This window comes from Tupaia chinensis, unplaced genomic scaffold (genome assembly GCF_000334495.1).
Source record: "Tupaia chinensis unplaced genomic scaffold, TupChi_1.0 Scaffold000270_2, whole genome shotgun sequence".
Lineage (NCBI taxonomy): Eukaryota > Metazoa > Chordata > Mammalia > Scandentia > Tupaiidae > Tupaia > Tupaia belangeri.
Window position 1 is genome coordinate 4,819,803 of NW_006159751.1, and position 24,709 is coordinate 4,844,511.

At 41.8% G+C, this 24,709-nt stretch overlaps 1 protein-coding gene across 1 annotated transcript in view; it reads right to left on the reverse strand.

The window, feature by feature from the left end:
- The window catches only part of AMPD1 (adenosine monophosphate deaminase 1), a 31,009-nt gene extending 14,133 nt beyond the window's left edge, over positions 1 to 16,876 (reverse strand). Inside the window, 5 exon segments of the mRNA XM_006149640.1 lie at positions 4,553 to 4,718; positions 8,663 to 8,828; positions 10,380 to 10,560; positions 14,655 to 14,666; positions 16,762 to 16,876. Coding sequence (XP_006149702.1) covers positions 4,553 to 4,718; positions 8,663 to 8,828; positions 10,380 to 10,560; positions 14,655 to 14,666; positions 16,762 to 16,876 — 640 coding nt within the window.
- Between the last annotated feature and the right edge of the window lie 7,833 nt (positions 16,877 to 24,709).

Below are 24,709 nucleotides of genomic sequence, written 5' to 3' on the forward strand. Positions count from 1 at the left end.
CTCGCGGGATCCTGGGCACGCACACACATGCACCCGGTGTGAGTTTTAAGCCACCGGGTCCGGGACGTGAACTGTGTTCGACTACGTGGGAGTCCAGCTACATAGCCATTACGCTAACTGCTGGTTCCCGAACTGGACATCTTTAATAGTAGAATACTTTGGAAATTTACAAGTATTAAATATTTGCCTTTCCACAAATTTTAGTTCCAAGACTATAATCCGAGACAATTGTGTACAGATATGTTAAAGATATGTTATGTTCTTTTTAGTTATTTTTTCTTTTATTTTAAAAATATTTATTTAATTTTATTTATTATTATTATTTTTAAATTTGTAATAGGGCATGTGCACTTGCCAGAGAGAGACAGAGAGAGAAAGGGACAGTGAGAAAGCAAGCTGTCAGGTCTGGGACTCAAATTGTGGTTGACCATGTGGGAGTCCAGGGTCTTAACCACCATGCCACTCACTGGTCCCTAATTTTATTTTTATATAAAGATATTTATTGTAATCGTGTTGGAAATAAGTTTTAAAATATCAAAAACCTAAGTACCTAAACCCAGAAATTAATTAAATAAATTATAATACAGTTATAAAATAGAAATCAGTGAAATTGGGGTTGGTAGGTGGTGTGGTGGTTAAGGGCACCAGACTCCCACATGACCAACCATGGTTCAAGTCCCGTACCTGGTGGCTCGCTTTCTTACTTTCCCTGTCTCTCTTTCTCTCTCTCATCTGTCCCTCTCTGGTCAAATTTAAATATATAAATAAAGTTAAATAATTCTTTTTAAAAAAGAATAGTTGGACCAGCGGTTAGCGTAGTGCCTATGTCGCTGGACTCCCACATAGTTGACTGCAGTTCACGTCCCGGACCAGCTGGCTTAAAACTCACGCCAGGCACGTGTGCATGCGTGCCCAAGATCCCGAGAAGAGAATGGAGGAGAAGGGATTGCAGCGTGGCCATCCCCCCTGGGGGGTGATTTCTTGCTTTCTGTCTCTCTGTCTCTCTGTCTCTCTGTCTGTCTGGGGAGCGCACGCGCCCTATAGCAAAAAAACCTTTCCAAAAAAAAAGAATAGTGAAATGATTAAAATCTGATCCCCCGCCACTGGGGCACATGTGCTCACAAGAGAGAGGGAGAGAGAGGGTGGGAAAGCACCCCCGGCAGATGGCCATGCCACAGTTCCTTCTCTTCCATTCTCTTCTGCAGATTTTGGGCACACACACATGGTACACTTAATCCTTTCTCAACTCCTCTAGCAATAATTGTATATGCTTTAAATTTTTAAATTTTATAATGTAGGAAACATAATTATAATAAGTATTATAATTCTTTTTTTTCTAACCGAGTTTCATTTGTTGCATAATAAGCCACCTAACATCTTTCAGCTAAAAAATATTAAATTTGAATAAAGATATTGCAAAATGAATTAGAGCCCAGTTAAAATTAGCTTTGGGGAGGGAACATAATTCTACTCAATTAAGAAAAACATTTTTATAGAACATAGTTTAGTTTAGTTTTTTTATTTAGTTTTTAAAGGTTTTTGCTATAGGGCATATGCGCTCACCAGAAATACAGAGAGACAGAAAGACAGACAGCGAGAAATCACCCCTCAAGGGGGATGGCCACAAAGCAATCCCTTCTCCTTTATCCTCTCTGGATCTTGGGCACGCTCGCACGCGTGCCTGGAGTGAGTTTAAGCCACTGGGTCCAGGACTCAAACTGCAATCGACTACATGGAAGTCCATCGACATAGCCATTACGCCAACTGCTGATTCCTAGTTTAGTTTATTTTTAACAGCCATCATGCCATGAATTCATAGGGAGTAGGTTCCCGAAGCTCAGGCTCCTTTCCATTGGTTCTCACCAAGTGTGCTTCTCTGAGTGGAGCAGGCTGGTGCTTCAGTTGAACCCAGGTACCTTTTACTTTGGCTTTTTCCTTTTTCTGGTCGTTTTCCTTCACACATTTTAGGAAGCTATCTGTGCTATCAGAATGCTTGATATGCTTAATATGCACATTAATTCCCTTGGCAAGAATCTTGCCCTTAACATGTTTGTTTACAACAATGCCAACAGCATGCTGGGTAACACTGGAGATTCTTCCAGTTGTGGCTGGTGACATTTGCAGGCATTCATTTTTTAACAGTATCCCTTCCCTTGATGTCTACAATATCACCTTTCTTGTAGATTCACATGTATATTGTCGAAGGAACCATTCCATGTTTTATTTTTTTGGAGAGGTTTGTTTTTTTGCTATAGAGTGCATGCGCTCACCAAAAAGACAGACAGACAGAAAGCGAGAAATCACCCCCTAGAGGGGATGGCCACACCACAATCCCTTCTCCATTCTCTTCTCAGGATCTTGGGCACGTATTCACATGTGCCTGGCGTGAGTTTAAGCCACTGGGTCTGGGACTCAAACCATGGTCAACTACATGGGAGTCCAGCGACATAGCCATTATGCCAACTGCTGATCCCTACTCTCAAGATTTTGTACATGCACACACATGTGCCTGTTGTGAGTTTAAGCCACCATGTCCGGGACTCTAACTGCGGTTGACTACATGGGAGTACAGCGACGTAACCATTATGCTATCTGCTGGTCCTCACTCCATGTTTTCTAAAAGGCCTAGAGGATATTTCCCTTTGTGTTCATCATTTTGGTGAATTACTGGATGATGGCAGTTCTGGTCAAAAGCAGTATTATAATTCTGGTAATAAGAGTTTACCACTTTAGGTGCAGCACAGACGATTTTTAGAGTAGTGAAACTATTTTGTATGAACTTTACTATAAGCTGCCAGGTCCAGGACTTGAACCACATAGCCATGTGGGATACAGCTTCCTTAACCACCATGCCACCTGCTGGCCCTAAAATCTAATTATTAAAAAATAAATACTTAACTATATACAAGGCAGAAAGTAAAAACCAATATGTAAATAAAGTACAATCAAAAGTTAAACTCTGAATATCCAGACGTCAGTATGTGGGCTACCTCTGGAAACATCAGGTAGGAATAAGCTAGAGGAAGGACAGTCTAGGCACAGGGAACAGCATAGCAGCAGTACAAGTGCAAGAAAGTGGTGATCTATATAGAGAACAGGATACTTCCAACCAGATAAAGTGTAGAGGAGATCATTTAGAAATAGGTTGAGTATGCAAATCCAAAAATAAAGTAGTGTGGCTAGCAGGTGGCATAGTGGTTAAGGCACTGGACTCCCACATGGCCGGCCATAATTCACAGACTCAAGACTCAAGAGTCCTGGACTGGGTGACTTGAAACTCACATTGGGCACATGTGCATGCATGCCTAAAATCCCAGGAGGAGACTGGAGGGAGATGGAATTGCAGTGTGGCCATTTCCCCTGGGGTGTAATTTCTCGCTTTCCCTCTCCTTCCCTTTATCTCCTTTCGGGCAAGCACACATGCCCTATAAGCAAAACAAAACAAAACAAAACAAAACAAAAAAAAAACAAACCAGAAGCTGGCAGGCTTTGAATGCCAGGCTAAAGACTGAAATTTAGTTTATAGGTTATGGGGAACAGCTAAAGGTTTTTGTTGGGAGATGTGCTCCAATCTGTGTGGGTTTTTCTGTTTGTTTTTAAGTTTGTTATAGGGTGTGTGCCAGAAAGAGAGAGAGGGAAAGTGAGAAATCACCCCCAAGATGGGATGACCATGCTACAATTACTTATCCTGCATTCTCCTATCAGGATTTTGGCACTCATGCACACACCCCAGCATGATTTTCTTTCTTTCTTTCTTTTTAAAATTATTTCGTTTCATTTATTACCATCATTATTATCTATTCAATTTAAACAGAGAGAGAGAAAGGGAAAGTGGGAAAGCAAGCCTCCAGGTCTGGGACTCAAACTGCGGTCAATCATGTGGGAGTCCAGTGCCCTAAACCACCACATTGCTTGCTGGCCCCTCCAGCATGATTTTCAAACCAATGGATCTGGGATTCTAATCACGCTACCGGCAACATGAGATCAAGCCACTCTAACCACCACAACACCTACTGGCCCCCAATCTGTGTTTTAATAATTGGTAGTGAAATGAACATGAACCAAAAAAGGGTGAGAGTAATATTTAGCAGAGTAGTTAGAAAACTACTGGAATAATCTGCACAAGGAGAAATGTAAGCCTATCTTAGGGCTTAGGAAATGGAGCAGATTCAGAGAGAGATTGTGCAGACCAAATTAAGTGATTATGTATGTGGACAAGGTGGAGTATGGAGCCAAAGATGACCGACATTTTTAGATGGAATTACTTATAATCTTGGGCATATTTAAAATGTCATATTTAGTAGTTAAACTGAAAGATGTATTCTAGGGGCCAGCAGGTGGTGTGATGGTTGAGGCACTGGACACACACATGGCTATGTGTGTGGTTCAAGTCCCAGACCTGGCAGCTTGCTTCCTCACTTTCTGTCTCTCTGTCTCTTTCTGATGAGTGCACATGTCCTGTAGCAAATTTTAAAATAATAATAATGATAAATAAAATAAATAATTCATTAAGAAAGATATATGTTATACATCAAATAAGAGAATTAGTTACCTGGATAGAAGCTCTCATTTGCCACCCAAGTCTCACCCTCGATGTTCCGCAAATACTTGGAAGGGGTTTTGGGGAACCTCTGAAATGACTTCTGCATGTATTTCTCCCGTATACACAATGCCCGATACAGACCTTTGCAAACTATTTCAAAATCTTCAACCGTAACCTGGCAAGAAAAAAATCCGAGTATCAGGGTCAATCCTGTGAAAGTCTGAGAAGTACACAAAGCTCTTCAGCACCTCCAGCTCTCCCTAGTTGTAACCTAGGCTGAGCCTACTGTCCACCTGGCGGCTTTCTAGTTGCCTGGGTCTCCCTCTAGGACCAGGTCCTGAAGCTTTTCTTGTTCTTTCATCTCTACCAAAAATCTAACTATCCTGTGAGTCTTTCCTTTATCATCCTGTATTTGTTTGGTGTTTGTTTTTGCTACACAACAGTGTACAAACATTTAAAAAGCTCATTCTAACATAGTGTATATTTGCTTCTTTTCAGGTAACTTGTGGACATTTTAAGTGTGGTTTGTTTGGGTTTTTTTGAGAGATTTTTGCTATAGGGTGCATGTGTTCGCTGGAGAGAGAGAAAGACAGAGAGAGAGACAGAAAGCAAGAAATAACACCCTCCCCTAGAGGGATGGCCACACCACAAGCCTTTCTCCTCCATTCTCTTGGAGAATCCCAGCATGAGTTTCAAGCCTTCAGGCCTAGGACTTGAACCATAGTCGGCCACGTGGGAGTCCAGCAACGTAACCATTATGCCATCTGCTGGCCCCAAGTATGGGTTTTTGAAGACACTACCTCAACTGAACAATGTGATTCTATTTTTTTCATTTTATTTTTAATTGACTCATAATAATTGTATATATCTATGGAATACAGTATGATTTTCTTTCTTTTCTTTTCTTTTTTTTTTGGAAGAGAGGTTTTTGCTATGGGGCATGTGCACTCACCAGAAATACAGAGAGGGACAGAGAGACAGAAAGCAAGAAATCACCCCCCCAGAGGGGATGGCCACGCTGCACTCTCCTCTACTCCATTCTCCCCTCAGGATCTTGGGCACATATATACACATGCGCGCGCACACTGCCGGCGTGAGTTTAAGTCAGCGGGTCTGGGACTTGACCCAGAGCTGACTATGCAAGAGTCCAATAACGTAACCATTATGCCATCTGGTAGTCCCACAGTATGATGTTTTGATATGTAAGTGTGTAATGTGACTCTAGTTCTGAGAATTCAAACCACTCGTTGATCAGTGAGAGAGATGTTAAACCCTGTCACTCCTGCAGCAACAGATGGATCAGAAAACCACCCGAGGGAAGTCATTGTTTTTTATGGTTTTAAAGAGAATTTACCTGTAGCTAAAAATAGACGTTTGAGTAAAACTTTATTAGAGCTGTTGGGAATTACCTAAAATGGTCTACTTTCCCTGCTCTAATTTCCAATTTCTATCTGAGCGAGGCGTGTTCAAGCAGCTATAAACTTGAAATCACTGAATGTTCGTTATCAAAGTCCAAAGATTTGCTTTCTGGGACCAACATGGGCTTTTTCTCTATAGTTTGAGGTTCAGTTATTGATCCTAATCAGTTGATAGATAGACACACACACACACTTTCTTTCTTTTTTTGAGACAGGCTTTCACTATGTTGCTCAGGTGAAACTTGAAGTTGAGCTTCTCTTGCTCACCCTTCCAAATAGCTGAGACTACAGGTATAAGCCACTACTCTTGGCTTCAGTTTAATAATTTTTAAAGACCTGCCGATGTTGGCCAAAAGAGTTCGGCACAGGTGCTAGGCACATACACACGCTGGGAGTGTGCGCGCGCGTGTGTATGTGTGTGCCCAAGATCCTGAGGGGAGAATGGAGTAGAGGAGAGTGCAGCGTGGCCATGCCCTCTGGGGGGGTGATTTCTTGCTTTCTGTCTCTCTGTCCCTCTCTGTATTTCTGGTGAGTGCACATGCCCCATAGCAAAAACCTCTCTTCCAAAAAAAAAAGAAAAGAAAAGAAAGAAAATCATACTGTATTCCATAGATATATACAATTATTATGAGTCAATTAAAAATAAAATGAAAAAAATAGAATCACATTGTTCAGTTGAGGTAGTGTCTTCAAAAACCCATACTTGGGGCCAGCAGATGGCATAATGGTTACGTTGCTGGACTCCCACGTGGCCGACTATGGTTGCCACTTTAGTAGGCCACCAGTGTTTCAGCTTCCTGAGGACAAGAGCTGGATCCTCCTCCCTTTTGTGTCCTAGCACCTAGCACACAATATCTGGCACAGAGCAGGTGCTCAATAAGGACCGATTAATTAAAATAATTGTTTATCAGGGATTAATGTTCTTGGGAACTTAACCCTAGATTCTCCCATTATCTCTCCGTTTAAAATGCAGAGATGGGGGCCAACAGATGACATGGTGGTTAAGGCACTGGACTCCTACTTGGCCAACCACGGATTGAGTCCTGGACCTGGCAGCTTGCTCTCTGATTCCCACTCTCCAGTGAATGTATGTGCCCTATAACAAATTTAAAAATAAAAATAAAAATAAAAGAAATAATTCTTGGAAAAATAAATAAAAGGTAGAGATATAGACTGACTTGGGCGCAGACTAAAGCCAGCTGGAGTGCAGCTCAGCAGCGCTTAGCCACATTTAACAACAGGTATGACAATATGCATGGTCCTTCAGAGACTTCAGGCCAAGGTTTCGGGTGCCCTCCAGCTTCATAGGGTTTACAGATATTCCCTGATTGCTGTCCTTTGTCCCACTTTCTTTTCTTTCTTTCTTTTTCTTTCTTTTTTTTTTAGAGATATTTGCTGTAGGGCACGTATGTTCTCCAGAGACACAGAAAGAGAGAAAAGAAAATGAAAAATCATCCCCCTAGGGAAGATGACTCTGCTGCAATCCCTTCTCCTGTATTCTCTTCTCGGGATTTTGGGTGTGCACGCACACACGCCTGGCATGAGTTTCAAGCTGCTAGGCCTAGTACTCAAACCACAGTTTCCCATGTGGGAGTCCAGTGCCTAACCAACTACGGCACCTACTGGCTCTCACCTTTCTTTTTATCACTGTTTTTATTTCTACCAAGTACATAGATATCAAGTTTGCCTCCTATTTTTTGTGTGTGTTTTTGAACTTTACAAACTGTGTTTCCCTTGTCCTTATCACTATTACACATTTCATTTTAGTTACATATTATAATATTGAAAACCCCTCCCACTTACAGAGCACTCATGTTATCATACAGAAAATGAGTAAACAAAAATGGTGTGCATTTCATTGATGTCACTTTGAAGTATCTTAGGATTCACTCTAAGTGGGTCAGTTACATGAGAAGGGGGCTCGGGACTGGTCATTAAAGCTATATTTGGAGCACAGACTGATGGCTAAACAGCAGTTTCACTAATATGATGCTGATTCTGCAAGTCCATGTGACAGAGATTTATTAATTGACCAACTGTTATGGATAGGACAGGCAGGTCAAATTGCTTGTGACCGGAGTTAACTACTCTTGTGCCATAATAGTCTGTTCCAAGCAACAATCCACCGTGTTAACATTTGCAATCTGATTGGAGAGTTCGGACAGTCAATAAACAATAGCCCAGTAGAATTTTCTGACCTCTGTCTCATCTGCCTTCTTTTACCTGGTCTCCCTTTTTTTTCTTTTCTCCCTGGTTTTCTCCTGATCTGTTTTCTTTGGTTGATTTACGCTACCTGCAGCTCTACTCTGTTCCAGGTCTGCCTTGGACGTCGAGAGCCCGCTGTGCCTTCCCAAGGCTCCCTTTCCTGCACTATGATGCCATCAGTGCACCTAGGCCACTTGTTGCTGTCTTTGGTCCTTTTGCCAAAATCTGTCAACTGTATTCTGTAACCCATATATTGCATTCTACTCCACGTCCTCCACGTTTGAGTAAATGAGACAGAGGAGAAACTATGTAGAACGATAGAAGCACTACAGAATGGTAAGACATAAATATTAGTATTGAAATGCAATAAAGAAGTATGGCAAAGGGCAGGTAAGTGAACACCTTCCTCCATCCGAAGCAGGAAAAAGGTAAAAAGCTAGAACTGTCAAGCCGAATGGCTTCCAAAGCTAAGTCTGTGTGGCAAGGAGCGACTTACCCCAGAGGCGTAATCACCAGTGATCTGCACTCTCTGAAAATCAGGCACTTCCTGGTAGGTTGGAGATGAAGAAATGTATTCATCAATGTGGGACAGTTTGGTGGAGGATGGTTCACTTAGTGGAATGGACAAATTAACAGTCTTCCGTCCCTGGAAACGCTTTTTCCTGGATTTAAAAGTTTAAAATACGAGAAATTAACTTTGTCTTCATAAAGAATTTCATTGTGATAGATGGATATTTTACTATACAATTTTATTTTGAGGACAAAAAGTGAAAATTAAAATGTGAGTTGAATGTCAAAAATGGAATTCAAGGGACCAGCAGTTAGCATAATGGCTATGTCGCTGGACTCCCACGTAGTCGACTGCGGTTCATGTCCTGGACCCGGTGGCTTAAACTCACACCAGGCGCGTGTCCGTGCGTGCCCAAGATCCCAAGAGGAGAATGGAGGAGAAGGGATTGTGGCGTGGCCATCCCTCCTAGGGGGTGATTTCTCGCTTTCTGTTTCTCTGTCTCTTTCTATCTTTCTGGCGAGTGCACGTGCCCTATAGCTAAAAGTCTCTCCAAAAAAAATGAAATTCAAGCATAGTGGGAAGACGAATGACTGAAGACACACGACAGGGTCTCTTTTTTCTTGGTATGCCTTAGAACAGTGAGCTTTAAGGAACAGACAAGAAAGTCTTCGGCCAGGCACCATTCTTCCCAGGCAGTTCATTCCTAGCAAAATAGGCAGTCTGCATACCGCCCCATAGCACAGACCACGTTAGTTACTATCTGTCACCTTGTTCGTGTTCCTAAAACTGCGTGCTCCCATCTCCCTATCTGAAAAAATGGTATAGCAACAGCTACCTTACAGGATTTCTGTGAGACTTAATGTACATAAAATGCCTATCACAATACCTGGAACTTACAAGTTACTTAACATTATTTCCTCAAGTTAACAAGTGTTTATCAAGTTTCTATTTTGACTCAAGTCTCACACTAGGTCCTACAGGGGATGCCAAAGGAGGTGGATTGTTGTTTATTCCACAAAGACATAAAACCAAGAGAAAGGCAATAGAGTGGCCTTTTCCCAGGTGGCTGGGGGAATTAGGGAGAGGCAGTAAGGAGAGAGTTCCTGGTAAGGATCAGTATAGATTTAAGGACTAAACCATGCAGGTAGTGATGGTGAATCCAAGGGTAGTACAAATAAAGGAAAACGGACTTCATGGAGAGGAATCTCTAGGACTGCTTGGGGGAGGCAATACGTGCATCACAGACATGGGACAGGCAGGGCAGGAGGGCAGAAATGGAGATCTGTAATCTCTAAAGTGAAGAGGCAGTCAGACCGGCTGGAAGGCAGGACTCATGTCAGGGAGCATAACTCTAAGGTTGGCTAGACACGGAGTCCGCAGTTGAAGGCTCTTGAGTTCCAGTTTATATAACGACTGTATATAAGCTGGGTATGCTCATAACAGTCATCAACCCACTCTGGTTTGGAATAATTACATAGGTAGCTTAGTCCTCTCACTTGGGTGGATAGACAGGCTTCAACTCAAGGGAGGTATCGATGAGAATAGGTTATCTCCTTGTTTAATCATTGGTACCATGGTGTGGGAAGAAAAGAATTTCTAACCCTGACTTGAACCATCATTCAGACAGTCTGAATCATACCTGCCATGACAGCCTCCCTTCCTTATGTCCCACTGTACTGAGTGTTCCCCTTACACGACTTACCTCTTGCCTTCTGTGGAGATGGACAGAGTCTCCATATGGAATATGTGTGCTTGCATTTCAAGATGAGAAATTGGACAGATCTCATCCACATCAAAGGGGGAAATCTCATGACGGCCTCCTTCATCTTTGACTTCTGAGGCAAACACTTTTTCAGCGAAACTACGTGTTGCATCATCGATTTCTAAAAGAGGTTATCACAAATGGGTGTTTAAACCCTTCTTTCAAAGATTGTCCAAGAGTTCTTGCTCTGTGTAGGCTCAGAGCTAAGGACTGTCCTGTTAAAGTGGATCCTCTGTTCTCCAGCCTGGGTCCTGGCAACATGGCACAGCTCACGACCTGCTCTCTCACGGGTTTCTGTGTGGTAGTTTGGAAATCTGCTATCAGAAAACTAGTTGGATTCTCTGGGACCAGCAGTTGCCGTAATGGCTATGTCGCTGGACTCCCATGTAGTCGACTGCAGATCGAGTCCCAGACCCAGTGGCTTAAACTCATGCTGGGCGTGTGTGTGTGCATGCCCAGGATCCTGAGAGGAGAATGGAGGAGAAGGGATTGTGGTGTGGCCATTCCCCCTGGGGGGTGATTTTTCACTTTCTGTCTTTCTGGTGAGCACATGCGCCCTATTGCAAAAACCTCTCCAAAAAAAAAAAAAAAAAAGAAAACTAGTTGGATTCTCACAGCACATTTTAGGAGGATCGTAAGGACAGTCCTAAAGATGCAACAGGCCTCTTATAGGACTAGCTCTTAATGTGAAAATCTCCTCTTTCTGGCAGGGCTAAGTTTGATTTTATAGTAACCATATAACACAGTCCTTCCCATTACATTGGTGGGAAGGATGTTTCTGATGGTTTTGACAATGCGGATAGCGATGTTGGGCCAGAGTTTTTCTTCCTAAGGAGAACCAGTGATTTCAGGGATAATTATGAGAAATAAATGTGTACTTCAGGGCCTGTCCTTTTCTTAGGACATATTGTGTTTCTCTCACATATCAAACTTCATTTTCTTCAACTCCTGATAACTTGGTGATATACTGCTGTGTGGGGGAAAGAGACTACTAAAATTTACCAGTTAGTATTAGGAAATCCATTTCTTCTGGAAATGGGCCTTCCATAATGAATTACTTTTGGAAAGTCAGTCTTACTTTTATAGGTCTTAATTTTTCCATTCTTCAAAAGGTGGCCTTTAGCTTGGCAACAAATAACTTCTCAGGATAAAAAAGAACCAATTTTATCACACAGGGTGGTGATGGCCATCAAGCACCTGTTTTTCTGTTATATTCCATTCCTTTTAATTTTGTTAAATGCCCAGTTGTTTACATCTGAATAGTTATTACCTCTGAAACATTTCTTGGTATTTCCAGGAAAGAGCTGGTAGCAAAGGCAATGGAAAACAACTAGTTGTTTGGAATAGCAGTAGAAGATAGAAATATTGGGGGACCAGCAGTTGGCGTAATGGCTATGTCGCTGGACTCCCACATAGTCGACCAAGGTTAGAGTCCTGGACCCACTGGCTTCAACTCATGCCAGGTGCATGCGTATGTGTGCGTACCAAAGATCCTGAGAATGGAGGAGAAGGGATTGCGGCGTGGCCATCTCCTCTGGGGGGTGATTTCTAGCTTTCTGTCTCTCTGTCTCTCTGATGAGTGCATGCGCCCTATAGCAAAAACCTCTCTCTCTCAAAAAATAAAAAGAAGATAGAAATATTGCCAACAGGATGACAGAGCAAACTGCATGCAGACAGTAAGATCCACTCCACCCTATCAATGTCTGGGCAGGTCTTTAGAAGTCCACATTTTCAATTTAACTTTGGTTGATGTGATGTATTCAAGCCCAATTGTACTTACCAGCTCTTTCACGTTTGTCTGTTTCAGTCTCCTTACGTGTAAGGAGACTGGGAATGCTAATACCTACTCAACCTCACTTGCATGGCTGTTAGGCTCTGGAGTGAGATAATGTATGCGAAAATGCCTTAAGGAAAATAAAGCACCAGATGAAATTGAATAATGTAATTTAGTAGCATTGGTCAAACAGATGTTTGGGGTACTAGCAGTTAATGTAATGGCTATGTTGCTGAACTCCCATGTAGTCGACCGTGGTTCGGGTCCTGGACCTGGTGGCTTAAAATCACACTGGGCATGTGTGCGTGCATGCCGAAGATCCTGAGAGGAGAATGGAGGAGAAGGGATTGTGGCATGACCATCCCCCCTGAGGGGTGATTTCTCACTTTCTGTCTCTCTGTCTCTCTCTGTCTTTCTGGCGAGTGCATGTGCCCTATAGCAAAAATCTCTCCCAAAACAAACAAACAAACAAACAAACAAAAAAAAACCTAGACATTTAGTACGTGGGATTAGCTCCGGCTATTAAGAAAGGGGTAAATGATATGACTTTAGTATAGGCAGAAACACACATTGGAAATAATAGTAATGAATTCATAACTTTACCAACACTAACAGTCAGGCCATCCAGTTTTAAGAACATGACTTGTCCTAGCAAAGTTAACAGAGAAGCTCACTATGTGGGCTGAACTTCATGCATCTGTTTGCCTTGTTAAACTTAAGCACTTCCTGAAGCTGAAAAGCATCTTTGGATGCTACAAGTACTTCTTTGGCAAGCATCACGACCCACAAAGGAACAAATGAAACACTAAGTAGATATATTTGATGGTCGGAGTATGTCTCCTCACCCCACTGCCGACTGACCCTGAGCATCACAGGCAAACACATGCACCTCAAGATTGAGAGGCAAAAGCTGAAGTTAGGAGAGGCTTCATGCACCGTGAAGGGCAAATGGAAATGAGCAAGTTGGTTATGATGATGAGAGTGAGGATGACAACGCAAACGGCCTGTCGTGCTGGGTCTGTGACCATGATGTCGGAGACCTTAGGAAGGATGGTATGGAAATGGATCCTCAGAAACCAGATCCTACTTGCCTGATATGTGGATCTTCCAGAATGAGCACTCAGTACCTGGGACCACACTTATCTATTTGTTTTATATCTTTAAACATTATTGTTTTTACTAAGATGATCTCTCCTCAGCTAGCAGAGGCCGTTGAAAAGTAGAAACTCTACTTTGAAGAAGTAGAGTTAAGTGATGACCAAAAATTATATGGTTGGTATTTCCTTTCATTGAATCAACCAGTTATTTCGACTTCATATAACCACAACTGAATAAGGAACCAACCTAATTCAAGAGTTCTGGCTTTCAAAACTATTCAGGGAGTGGTGGTGATTACGGCAAGAAAAGAGTGAAACCAGTATTTCGAAAGATGGGTAGATAAGATTTGATGAACACCTGAATTTATGGAGTAGAGGAGAAAAAGCCTCCTTGGGCTTATAGAGGTAATTGCTAGCTTATTTTTTGAACATGTTAAGTTTGAGATAAAGAAAATCTGAGTGGAAATGTCATGAAGATAGGACATCTACCTTTGGGTGGAGAATTGACAAGAGAGCAGAAGCAAAAAGAATGGTGAAACAGAAAGGACGTCAGATTATGAGTGAGGAAAAGTGCCCACGATAGCTAGGCTGCCTTAGGCAAGCCACATAATCACTGGGTGCCTCAGTGTTCATCATCATAAAACGGGAATGTTAATAATAATAATGTCAACTTCAGAGCGTTGTGAAGATTACCAGAGAAATGTTTTAGAAATTATCCAGAAGTTGGAGGTCATTATTATTAACATGGGAAGTGCAAGGCTCTTGAGAAAAGGAATATCATGCTTGCCTCTTCAACAACAGATTCAGAAAGCATGCTCATTTCTTAGCAGTGATTTATTAATGTGTAGGAAAGACGAGGTGTAGGTCTTTCATCCTCTTATGGAGGAACGCAGAGGCAGACCTACTATCAGTGAAAGGAGTAGTCTAATTTGTGATGGAAGGAAACTAAAATTACACTTTTATCTAAAATGGTTTTTCATTTTAGCTAGTCACAAAAATTCACTCCAATTATTTTTTACACTGGAGTTGAAAGTTAACTACAGAAAGAATAGGCCCTTTGGCTCATCTGTGTTTGTATTCTAAAAAATCAGATAAGTGCCCTTTGAAGTTTTCTTTTAAAAAAAAAGAAAAAATGTATATAGAGATATATTTACATACACATACACACGTATATTTGGAATCCAGAAAAGCCATGAGTTCATTTGCTGCACTATGGGTTATCTACAGTCATTATCAGGCATCATTTAATAAACACTGCTGAAAAATAACCATGTTTCTGAATTAAAGAACAGTATCATTTCTTTAGTTGATATTCTGGCAGGAAAAATAGTCTAAAATACTCACGTTTTTCTTTAGCTGTATTGAAGTAAGACAAGATAAAATATATGAATGACTTTCAGAAATTATAGTAGCTATTAATCAATGCTTTGGAATAGAAACATGTAGATTGGAGCAAGAAAGAGGCATGATGAGGCCAGCTGGTGATGTGGTGGTTAAGGTGGCTGGATCCCACATGAACAACTCTGGTTGAGTCCTAGACCCAGTGGCTTGAAAAACATGTTGAGTACATGTGCATGTGTGCTCAAAATCCTGAGGAGAAATAGCAAAGAAGGGATTGTGGCATGGCCATCCCCCACCCCCGGGGGGGTGCATTCTCACTTTCATTATCTCTCTCTGTCTTCCTCTAACAGAATTAGAAAGAAAGAAAAAAAAAAAAAGGCATGATGGAATGTGTTATTCCAGTTCATTCTTCCAGCTCATCTACAGATTGCTGCCACCAGAAACCTTCCAAATATGGGCATTATATAGCTCTTCATTTTCTTTTCTAATACATTTCTTTAAATTTACATGTATAACTTTAATATTTTTATTATTTTTTGAGAGATATTTTCTATAAGGTATATGTACTTGCTGGAGAGACAGAGAGACAGAAAGTGAGAAATCACACCCTGAGGGGTGGCCATGCTACAATCCTTTCTCTTCTGTTCTCCACTTGGGATTTTGGGCATGCATGCACAAGTGTCTGGCATGAGTTTCAAGCTGCTGGGTCCAGGACTCAAACCACAGTCAGCCATTTGCGAGTCCAGCACCTTAACCACTATACCACTTGCTGACCCTTTTCAGAGCATATTTATGCTTATAAGAAAACTGAAAGAATTTGAGGGATTAGTTAAGAAAATTAGGAATATAATAGTCATTTGGGTCAGCCAGTGGTGTGGTAGTCAAGGCAGCTGAATCCTGCATGGCCGATTGTGTGGTTTGAGTCGCAGACCCAGTGGCTTGAAAAATATGCTGGGGCAGGTATCCGTGCATGTCTAAAATCCCAAGAAGAAAATGAGGAAGAAGGGATTGCAGAATGGTCATCTCCACCCCCCGGGGGGGGGGTCATTCTCTCACTTCTGTCTCTCTTCAGTGAGTGCATGTGCTCTATAACAAATTTAAAAAAAAAAAAAAAAGAGGGGCTGGCAGGTGACATGGTGGTTAAGGGCACTGGACTCCCACATGGCCAACTACAGTTCAAGTCCTGAACCTGGTGGCTTGCTTTCTCACTTTCCCTCTCTCTCTCTGTCCCTCTCTCTCGCTCTGTCCCTCTCTGGTCAAATTTAAATAAATAAATAAATGAATGAATAAATAAACTTAAATAAAATAATTCTTTTTAAAAAAGGATATCATGTATCTATTTAAATGGCATTCAGGAAGAGTTTGAAATATCATGGTAAAGTGATTAAGTTATAATATAAAGTCAAAACCTTATCCCGCCAGAAGCAGGGGATACAATTGCATGCACAATATAATCATAACCATGTTTTTAAAAATTCTTCAATTTTGCATAAAAAGTAGATAAAAAAGAAAAACACTAAAATGTTGAGTGGATATCTTTGGATGATAGGACTGTGGTGATTTTCTTATTACTTTCCTAGTTTTTTCTAAACAAGAATTTATTATTTTATTTTCAGTACAATTTATCTTTTTTATTTCACATGAAATAGGTATTATTTTGTAATAAAAAGAATGATAACATTATTATTATCTTTTAATTACTCTATGTCCACACCTGGATTGCAAACCATCAGAATACACAGACTGGGTTAACATTTCTATCATGCTCACGATTTTCAGCTAATATGATAGCTAAAGACATTCTAGAGGTCCCTTCTCAATATTGTAGCTATTAGAATAGGTTTTGTTTAGATTAGCAGAATAGATATTAAGTATCTTACACAGTTTTCTACTGGGATCATCAAAGATGCTACACACAACATGGTTTTAGAAACTTACCCCTCCTCCCCAAACTAAAAACGAATAAAAGACCCTTGAAAATGTCTTGCCTCTTTTTGAAATGTATTATTAAACCTATTATGAACTCAAAATAAGATAATCATAGTGACACACTAGTTTAAGGAATGGTGACATATGAAAATTGAGCTCTCCAAACACTTTGCACACCTACCTGGAAGTTTGGACAGAGGCATTATTGCTGGGATCCTTGATTCTAGGGAAGTTCAGTAGAAAGGGAGAGGAGACTGTGGGATGACTAGCTGACTGTAAAATACCCTGACATTCATTTTATTATTTTGTTTTGCCCCCTGTAATCTGACCCTTCTCTGCTAAAAGGAGAGAGATGAGCTTTAGACCTATTTATAGCTTGAGGCAATTGACAGTGAAAAACAGGTGAAGCCTTCACTCTTTACTTTGGGATTTTAGAAAAGGTATCTGTGGTGGGCCGGGAATTGTGTTTCGATACTCTCCAAATCTTTCTACAGATTGGATTCTCACTAAGCGTAGTTTTCTTACACGATGTGACCATTAAGATTATTTCCTACCCTAACAAACTTCTGAAAAGTCAAGATCCTCAATTTTACATCATGAGAACAGCTTCCTATGGTTGGTGAATATGCCGGTTTGTCTCTGAAGCCCTTGACGCAGGCACACACGTTTGCATGCATGTTTTCATTAAAAATACCCCTGGCACAAGCTGCTTGGGCTACCTAGGCTCAGGCTGCCTGTGTCCATTGCTACTCTATCCCTTTGTCTCATTCTTTCCAATACCCCGGTCCTGGCAAGATGGAGGGCTTTCTCTTTCTCATCCTCTTTCTCTTCCTCACCAGCAGCTCCCTGATCATGATTCAGCCAGACCTGAGCCCCAGGGCGGATGCCGACAGATTGATGCCGAAAAACCTGGGATCCAGACACCTGGACTTCTGGACAACTTGACTTCTGGATGACCCTGGCGTCCCATCTCATACCTTCTCGGCTACCTCCAGAGGTCCAGCCTGGATTCCGTCTCGGTGCGTATGACCTGCACCCCATGAGCTGGCATCAGACGCTGCAAAACCCAACACCGAATTTCCAGCTGAACATAACAGTAGAAGGACAGGACCAAGAAAAGGAAGCGCAGTCCAGCCACGGCAAGTCCTAGCACTTGGGGGTGACATAAAGCATTAGCCAATGATGCTCAGGAAATGCTGAAGAGACAAGATCAAGAACCAACCTCTAGGGGACCAGCAGGTGGTATGGTGGTTAAGGTGCTGGACACTCCCACATGGCCGACCAGGGTTCAAGTCCTGAATCTGGTGGCTTGCTTTCTCACTTCCTCTCTCTCTCACTCTCACCCTCTGTCTCTCTCTGGTCAAACTAAAATATAAATGAATGAATAAATAAAAAAATAAAATAAATAATTTAAAAAAATAATTTATTTGTGAAAATTTTTCTAAGCTTTGCAAAAGATCCAGTTTAATAGTATCATGCCAGCATGAGATAGTGCTGCATTATTCAACTGGTATTTTTTTTTTTGAGAGATTTTTCTATTTGTCTGTAGACTGGATTTTTACATGTATGACCTACACGTTTAATTATATTTTAGTTCATCTATCTCATAACAGCTTTACTGCCTTAGTTGCACAGCATCTATGCTACCCTCTAAGGAAATGATGTTAACTAATTTTATATTATGCTACTTAATTGTTGCAGTAGTCACCTAATGCCTGTGTGTATCTCTTGGTGCTGACCTCCCTCCTAACAACCCAGGCCATGTTGGATTTAAAACAAAAAAGGGGGAAACATGGGGACACGTTTAAGAGAGAGAATCTGAGGTGTGGGGACATGCTCTGAGCAAACACCACCTGCCCTTTTGGGGTTTGGCAGAACCTTGTAACTTGTCTTTCTCTGACCTTCGCTGCAGACAGAGCAAGGGTAGAAATTACTAGGGGCGTTCCAACAGACACATCTGAAGGACTACAAGAAACATCTTGACCCCAATTAGTAATGTCCAATCCCTGCTCTGCATCTGAAAGGTTCTTTAGCCTTTTCTGGATGTGGTGGTGCACTCCTTGTGGAGAAGTTCTTTAGCTCCTTCCCCACACTTAACAGCTAGTTTTCTGCATTAGAAAAGAAGATGAGATTTTTCTCTTGATGGGATTATCACCAAGGGATACACCTGGTATGACTAAAGCCCTCATAGATTTGTTAATTGCTTCTTATTGTCTGTAACCTGGCAACCAATCTATGAAGTATCATGAAACACACATGTGTAATGTCTCCTTGTACTATAAATAAAGACGTCCAGTTCGCCTAGGCTGCACAAGTTGCTTGGGCTACCTAGGCTCAGGCTGCCTGTGTCCATTTCTACTCTAAAAAAAAAAAAAAAAAAAAAAAAACCCTGACCAGGGCCAGGAGAGGGCCTGGTGGTTAAAGTGTTGGACTCTCACATGGCTGACACTGTGGTTTGAGTCCTGGATCCAGCAGCTTGAAAATCACACCTGGCACATGCTCCACAAGGGATTGTGGTATGACCTTCCCTCTGAGGGGGCAGGATTCATTTCTCACTTTCCCTCTCTCTGGTGAGCACATACGCCCTATGACAAAAATCTTAAAAAAGAAGTATCTCTAATTTATCAGAAATTCACTCGACAGGATTTCCTCAATGAATTTAGCCATAAATTTATCATGAGTCTTATAAAAACTCAACTGCCATCTAGAGTGCTCAGTTATCCCTACTCTATACACTGTTTTAATAAAAATTACAACTTAATTAGTATAACATTTTCTAGTATGTAAAACAGTTTTCAAATATTATAATCCATAAGGCAAGCAGTACTTTGTCCCTGCTTCCAAGAGAGAAAACTGGGGCTCTAAAAGGAGTTTGTCCAAAGTTGTTCTGTTCATAAATGGCAAAGCCAAGGCTTTCCAAACTAAAAGGCGCATGCTCTTTTCCCAATAACACATAGTCTTGTTATGGCTACATGATGATCGGTGCTAGGTAAAGGAAGTACTTTGCGAAACTCAGTAGAATCGTGTTGAAGGTAGTAGCACTGGATTGGAACTTCAAAGGAGGAACAGAATTACGGGCATAGGTCAAATGATCTTTTTACTATTAACTATTTTTTATTAAAAATTAGACAAGCTTAGGACCAGCAGGTGGCATGGTGGTTAAGGCACTGGTCACTCCCACATGGTCAAGCATGGTTCAAATCCTGGACCTGGTGGCTTGCTTTCTAACTTTCCCCCTCTCTCTTTCTCTCTCTTTTTCTCTGTGTCTCTCTGGCCAACCAAATTAAAATAAATGAATGAGTAAATCAAATAAATAATTATTAAAAAAAAATTAGACAAGCTTTTTAGTATGTTAGTGCTTAGCTTTGTGGGTGTCATCATCTCTCAGTCAACAATATTAGAACACTTTACAATGGTGTTCATTCCTTTCCAACTTCTTTTTGTGTTGGTTCCACCTGGATTTCCAGATAGTATCTACAAACTGATACACCCCCCACGAACATCTTCCTCCATAAATCTGCTTCTCCTTCAATGATTCTTATTCTTATGTAAATTGCCCTCTAATTTTCCACTGTACAGATACCCTAGGTGTTTACCCAAAAGTCATTTTCCCTTTCTTCTTTTTTTTTTTTTTTTTATGTTCGCTATAGGGCGCATGCACTCGTCAGACAGAGAGAGAGAGAGATATTAGAGACAGAAAGCAAGAAATCACCCCCCGGGGGGGGATGGTCACGCCGCAATCCCTTCTCCTCCACTCTCCTCTCGGGATCTTGGGCACGCACGCACACGCGCCTGATGTGAGTTTTAAGCCACCGGGTCCAGGACGCGAACCGCGGTCAACTACGTGGGAGTCCAGCGACATAGCCATTACACTAACTGCTGGTTCCCATTTTCCCTTTCTTCTTAGTAAGGAAACTAACAAAAACATTTTTGGTTTGGATACTAAGGTGCTCAGTCAGAAACTGTACCTTTGGTAGCAAGGGAGGTGTCCACATTAACCACTGTTGCAACACAAGTGAAGAGCGGGACAGAAACCATGGGTGAAGAATACCTGAGAAGAAAGACAGAAAGACGGAATGGGGAATGGGGTGGCACCGCAGGTGGCATAGTGGTTGGGGCACTGACTCCCACATGGCTGACAGCGCTTCCCAACCCAAACTGGTGGCTTAAAACTCCGGTGTATATGCGTGTGTCCCCAAGATCCCAGAGGAAAACAGAGGAGAAGGGATTGCAGTGTGGACATCCCTCCCACCCAGGGGGTGAATTCTTGCTTTCTTCCTTTCTGTCTCACTGGCAAGCATGTGCACACTATAACAAAATCTAAAAAAACAAACAAACAAACAAACAAACAAAAAACCACCAAAAAACGAACAAACTAAAAAACGGAAGTGGAGTCTTCGATGATATCCTGAAGCCACCATTTTAGCCCTGGACTTCCCACCTCTGGACTTCTTGATATATAAGACAAATTTGTTCGAGCCACTGATTAGTCAGAAGTTTTGGCTACCAGCCGCTCCAGAGGTTAAGTCAGGAAGGTTACAAATTTGAGGCCAGTCTGGGGAACATAGCAAGGCCTTGTCTTTAAAACATGAAAAAAGAACAGAAGAATGTATGAGGAAGGGCTTTGTTCTGAAATAGGTGAGTATATAAGCATCTGAATTTGGGGGCCCCCAATGGGATAAGAGCATGACATAAGTAGGATGACCCTGTAATTGTGAGGAACTCGATCTCACTATAATACTGCATAATGTTCTGGATGTTTACTCCAAAATTTCTCAAGTTATTGTTGGCAGTAGCAGGTAATTTTACAAAAGTGTATTATGAGGGACCAGCAGTTAGCATAATGGCTATGTTGCTGGACTCCCATGTAGTCGACCTCAGTTCGAGTCCCGGACCTGCTGGCTTAAACTCACGCCAGGGGCGCATGTGCGTGCGTGCCCAAGATCCTGCGAGGAGAATGGAGGAGAAGGGATTGCAGTGTGGCCATCCTCCCTGGGGGGGTGATTTCTCGCTTTCTGTCTCTCTGTCTCTCTCTGTCTGGCAAGCGCATGTGTCCTATAGCAAAAACCTCTCAAAAAAAAAAAAAGTGTATTATGAGAGCCAGCAGGTGGCGTAGTGAAGACGTTGAACTCCTACTTGGCCAACTATGGTTTGAGTCCCAAACTTAGTGGCTTGAAACTCACACTGGATGCAGGTACATATGTGCCCAGAATCCTGAGAAGAGAATGAAAGAGAAGGGACTGTGGTGTGGCCATCCCTTCTTGGGGGTGATTTCTCACTTTCTCTCTCATTGTTTCTGTCTCCAGTAAGTGCACGTGCCCTAGGTAAAAACCTAAAAAAAAATGTGCCTTATGCCACTCATGTGGATAAAGTCACTGATAGTCTAGTAGAAACTTACGTGAGATACCTAAAATCTACACTAGTAGTGTAAATAGTTTGGAGAAAAGAGCTATTTCTGTTCTCAGTTATAAAATGAGCTGGGGTCTGGCAGGTGGCATGGTGGTTAAGGAAGCTGGACTCCCACATGGACCATGGTTTGAGTCCCAGACCCGGCTGCTTGCTTTCTCACTTTCCCTCTCTCTTGCTCTCCCTCTCTCCCTTTCTGGTCAAATATAAAATAACTAAATAAAGTTAAATAAAACAATCCTTTAAAAATAAATAAAATGAGCTGAAAATTACTTCTATTAGAAATCACCATTTCCAGGACCGGCAGATGGATACATTGCTAGACTTCCACATAACTGATTGCGATTTGAGTCCTGGACTCGGCAGCTTGAAACTCACTCTGGGCATGTGTGCTTGTGTGCCCAAAATCCTCAGAGGAAAGTGGAGAAGGAATTGTGGCTTGGCCATTTCTTCAGGAGATGATTTCTTGCTTTCTGTCTCTCTCTGTCTCTCCAGCGAGCACATACTCTCAAAAAAAAAAAAAAAAAAAAAAGGCCTTATCTTTTTGTTGTTCACCATATGCCACTGCCCAGGAGAGTGTCTGGTTAGGTTTTTTAAAGTTAAGATGACACAACTAGAAGATAGAATTGATCAAAAGTATGACCGACGTCAACTTACTTACACTTACTGTCTCCTTAAGGATCCAAGAAATATTTATTTTAAAAAATGGTCAGTGGATTTTTAAAATTATTATTATTTTTAAGGTTTTAGCCATAGGGTGTATGCACTCACCAGAGAGAGACAGTGAGAGGGAAGGCAAGAAATCACCGCTTAGGGGATGGCCACGCCACAATCCCTTCTCCATTCTCGTCCTGAGATTGGGCACTTATACACACAGGCTTGGCATGATTTAAGCCACCAGGTCCAGGACTTGAGCCTCAGTCGGCCATGTGGGAGCCCAGCGATGTAACTACTATGCCAGCAGTAAACATCCAGTGGATGTTTTAAAAATGAGAGTATAAGATCATTCATATTATTTGAATCTTCTGTTTCAAGATTTCATCTAGCAGTATTGCGCAATATGGGTTGGAGACAGGGAAATAGGAATTTATTGCTATCATCTGCACTTGAGGAAACAAATGAGCCATCTAATGGCCTGGTAGTTAAGGCAGCTGGATCCCACATGGCCAACCACACAATTCAAGTCCTGGATTTGGAGGCTTGAATAACATGTTAGGTGTGTGCGGATGTGTGCCCAAACTCAACGGTGGAGTTGGCTATGTGGGACCCAGTGCCTTACCTCCATGTCACCTGCCGGCCTAGGATGATGGCAATTTTTACTTTTTTGTTTTGGCTTATTTGTATTTACTCTCATGAGCAAGTATTATTATTTTTAATTTTCCAGAGGACACGTATGCTTGCCAGAGAAAGGGGAGAGTGAGAAAGTACACCCACTATGGGGCATGGTCAAGCTGTAATCCCTTCTCCTCCATTTCTCCATTTCATCAGGATTTGGTACACACATACACACACAAACGTGCACGCACACACGCACACACACATATCTGGCATATTTTTTAAGACCAAATTGAACTTGAACACATGGTTGGCCACTTGGGATACAGCACCTTTTACCACCAGGCCATGGGCTGTCTCGAACAAGTATTATTTCTGTCATAAGGGCGACAATACAAAACCCCAAAGTTAAAGCAAAACAAACAAATTCTGGTACTTCATCATCTACAACCTGTAAGGGAAAACACTCAGAATTTCTTTCAATGGAATAAGACCATCTATTTATCCTTTTTGTCTAGTTAAGCCTGCTTTATATTCCCTTCAAGGAGCAGTACATAAGATAAACTAATCTCATTTAATTCTATTTTTGCTTCAAAAGTGTTATTTTAGGGAACCAGCAGTTAGCGTAATGGCTATGTCGCTGGACTCCCACGTAGTCGACCGCGGTTCGTGTCCCGGACCCGGTGGCTTAAAACTCACGCCGGGCGCGTGTGCGTGCGTGCCCAAGATCCCGAGAGGAGAATGGAGGAGAAGGGATTGCGGCGTGACCATCGCCCCTGGGGGGTGATTTCTCGCTTTCTGTCTCTATGTCTCTCTCTCTGTCTGTCTGGCGAGCACACGCACCCTACAGTGAAAATCTCTCCAAAAAAAAAAAGTGTTATTTTATAAAGCATTATTTTCTATATATTTTGAAAATTGTTGGTGTGCAATACTTCAACTCTGTTATGAACTATATTGGTTGGCACTAACCTGGGAACCTAAACATTATTTTTTATTTTTTTAGAGGTTTTTCCCACAGGGCACATGCATTCGCCAGAGAGACAGAGACAGAGAGTCAGAAAGCAAGAAATCACCCCCCAGGGGAGATGGCCACGCTGCAATCCCTTCCCCTCCATTCTCCTCTCAGGATGTTGGGCACGCATGTACACGCACCCGGCTTGAGTTTAAACCACTGGGTCCAGGACTCTAACTGCAGTCAACTACATGGGAGTCCAGCAACATAGCCATTACACTAACTGCTGGTTCCCCTAATCATTATTTAGAGCATTATTCCAATGGAAAACATTCTGAGATTCAAATAATAATTTTACAAACATGCTTTATACTGTAAATAGGAGATTTCTTGTAGTTCATTGATTTAGAAATGCCTAGAAGCAGATAACACTTATGGGAATGAACTTTTTGTCTAAATATCACTTCTTTCCATTCTGGTACAACAGATCTTCCTT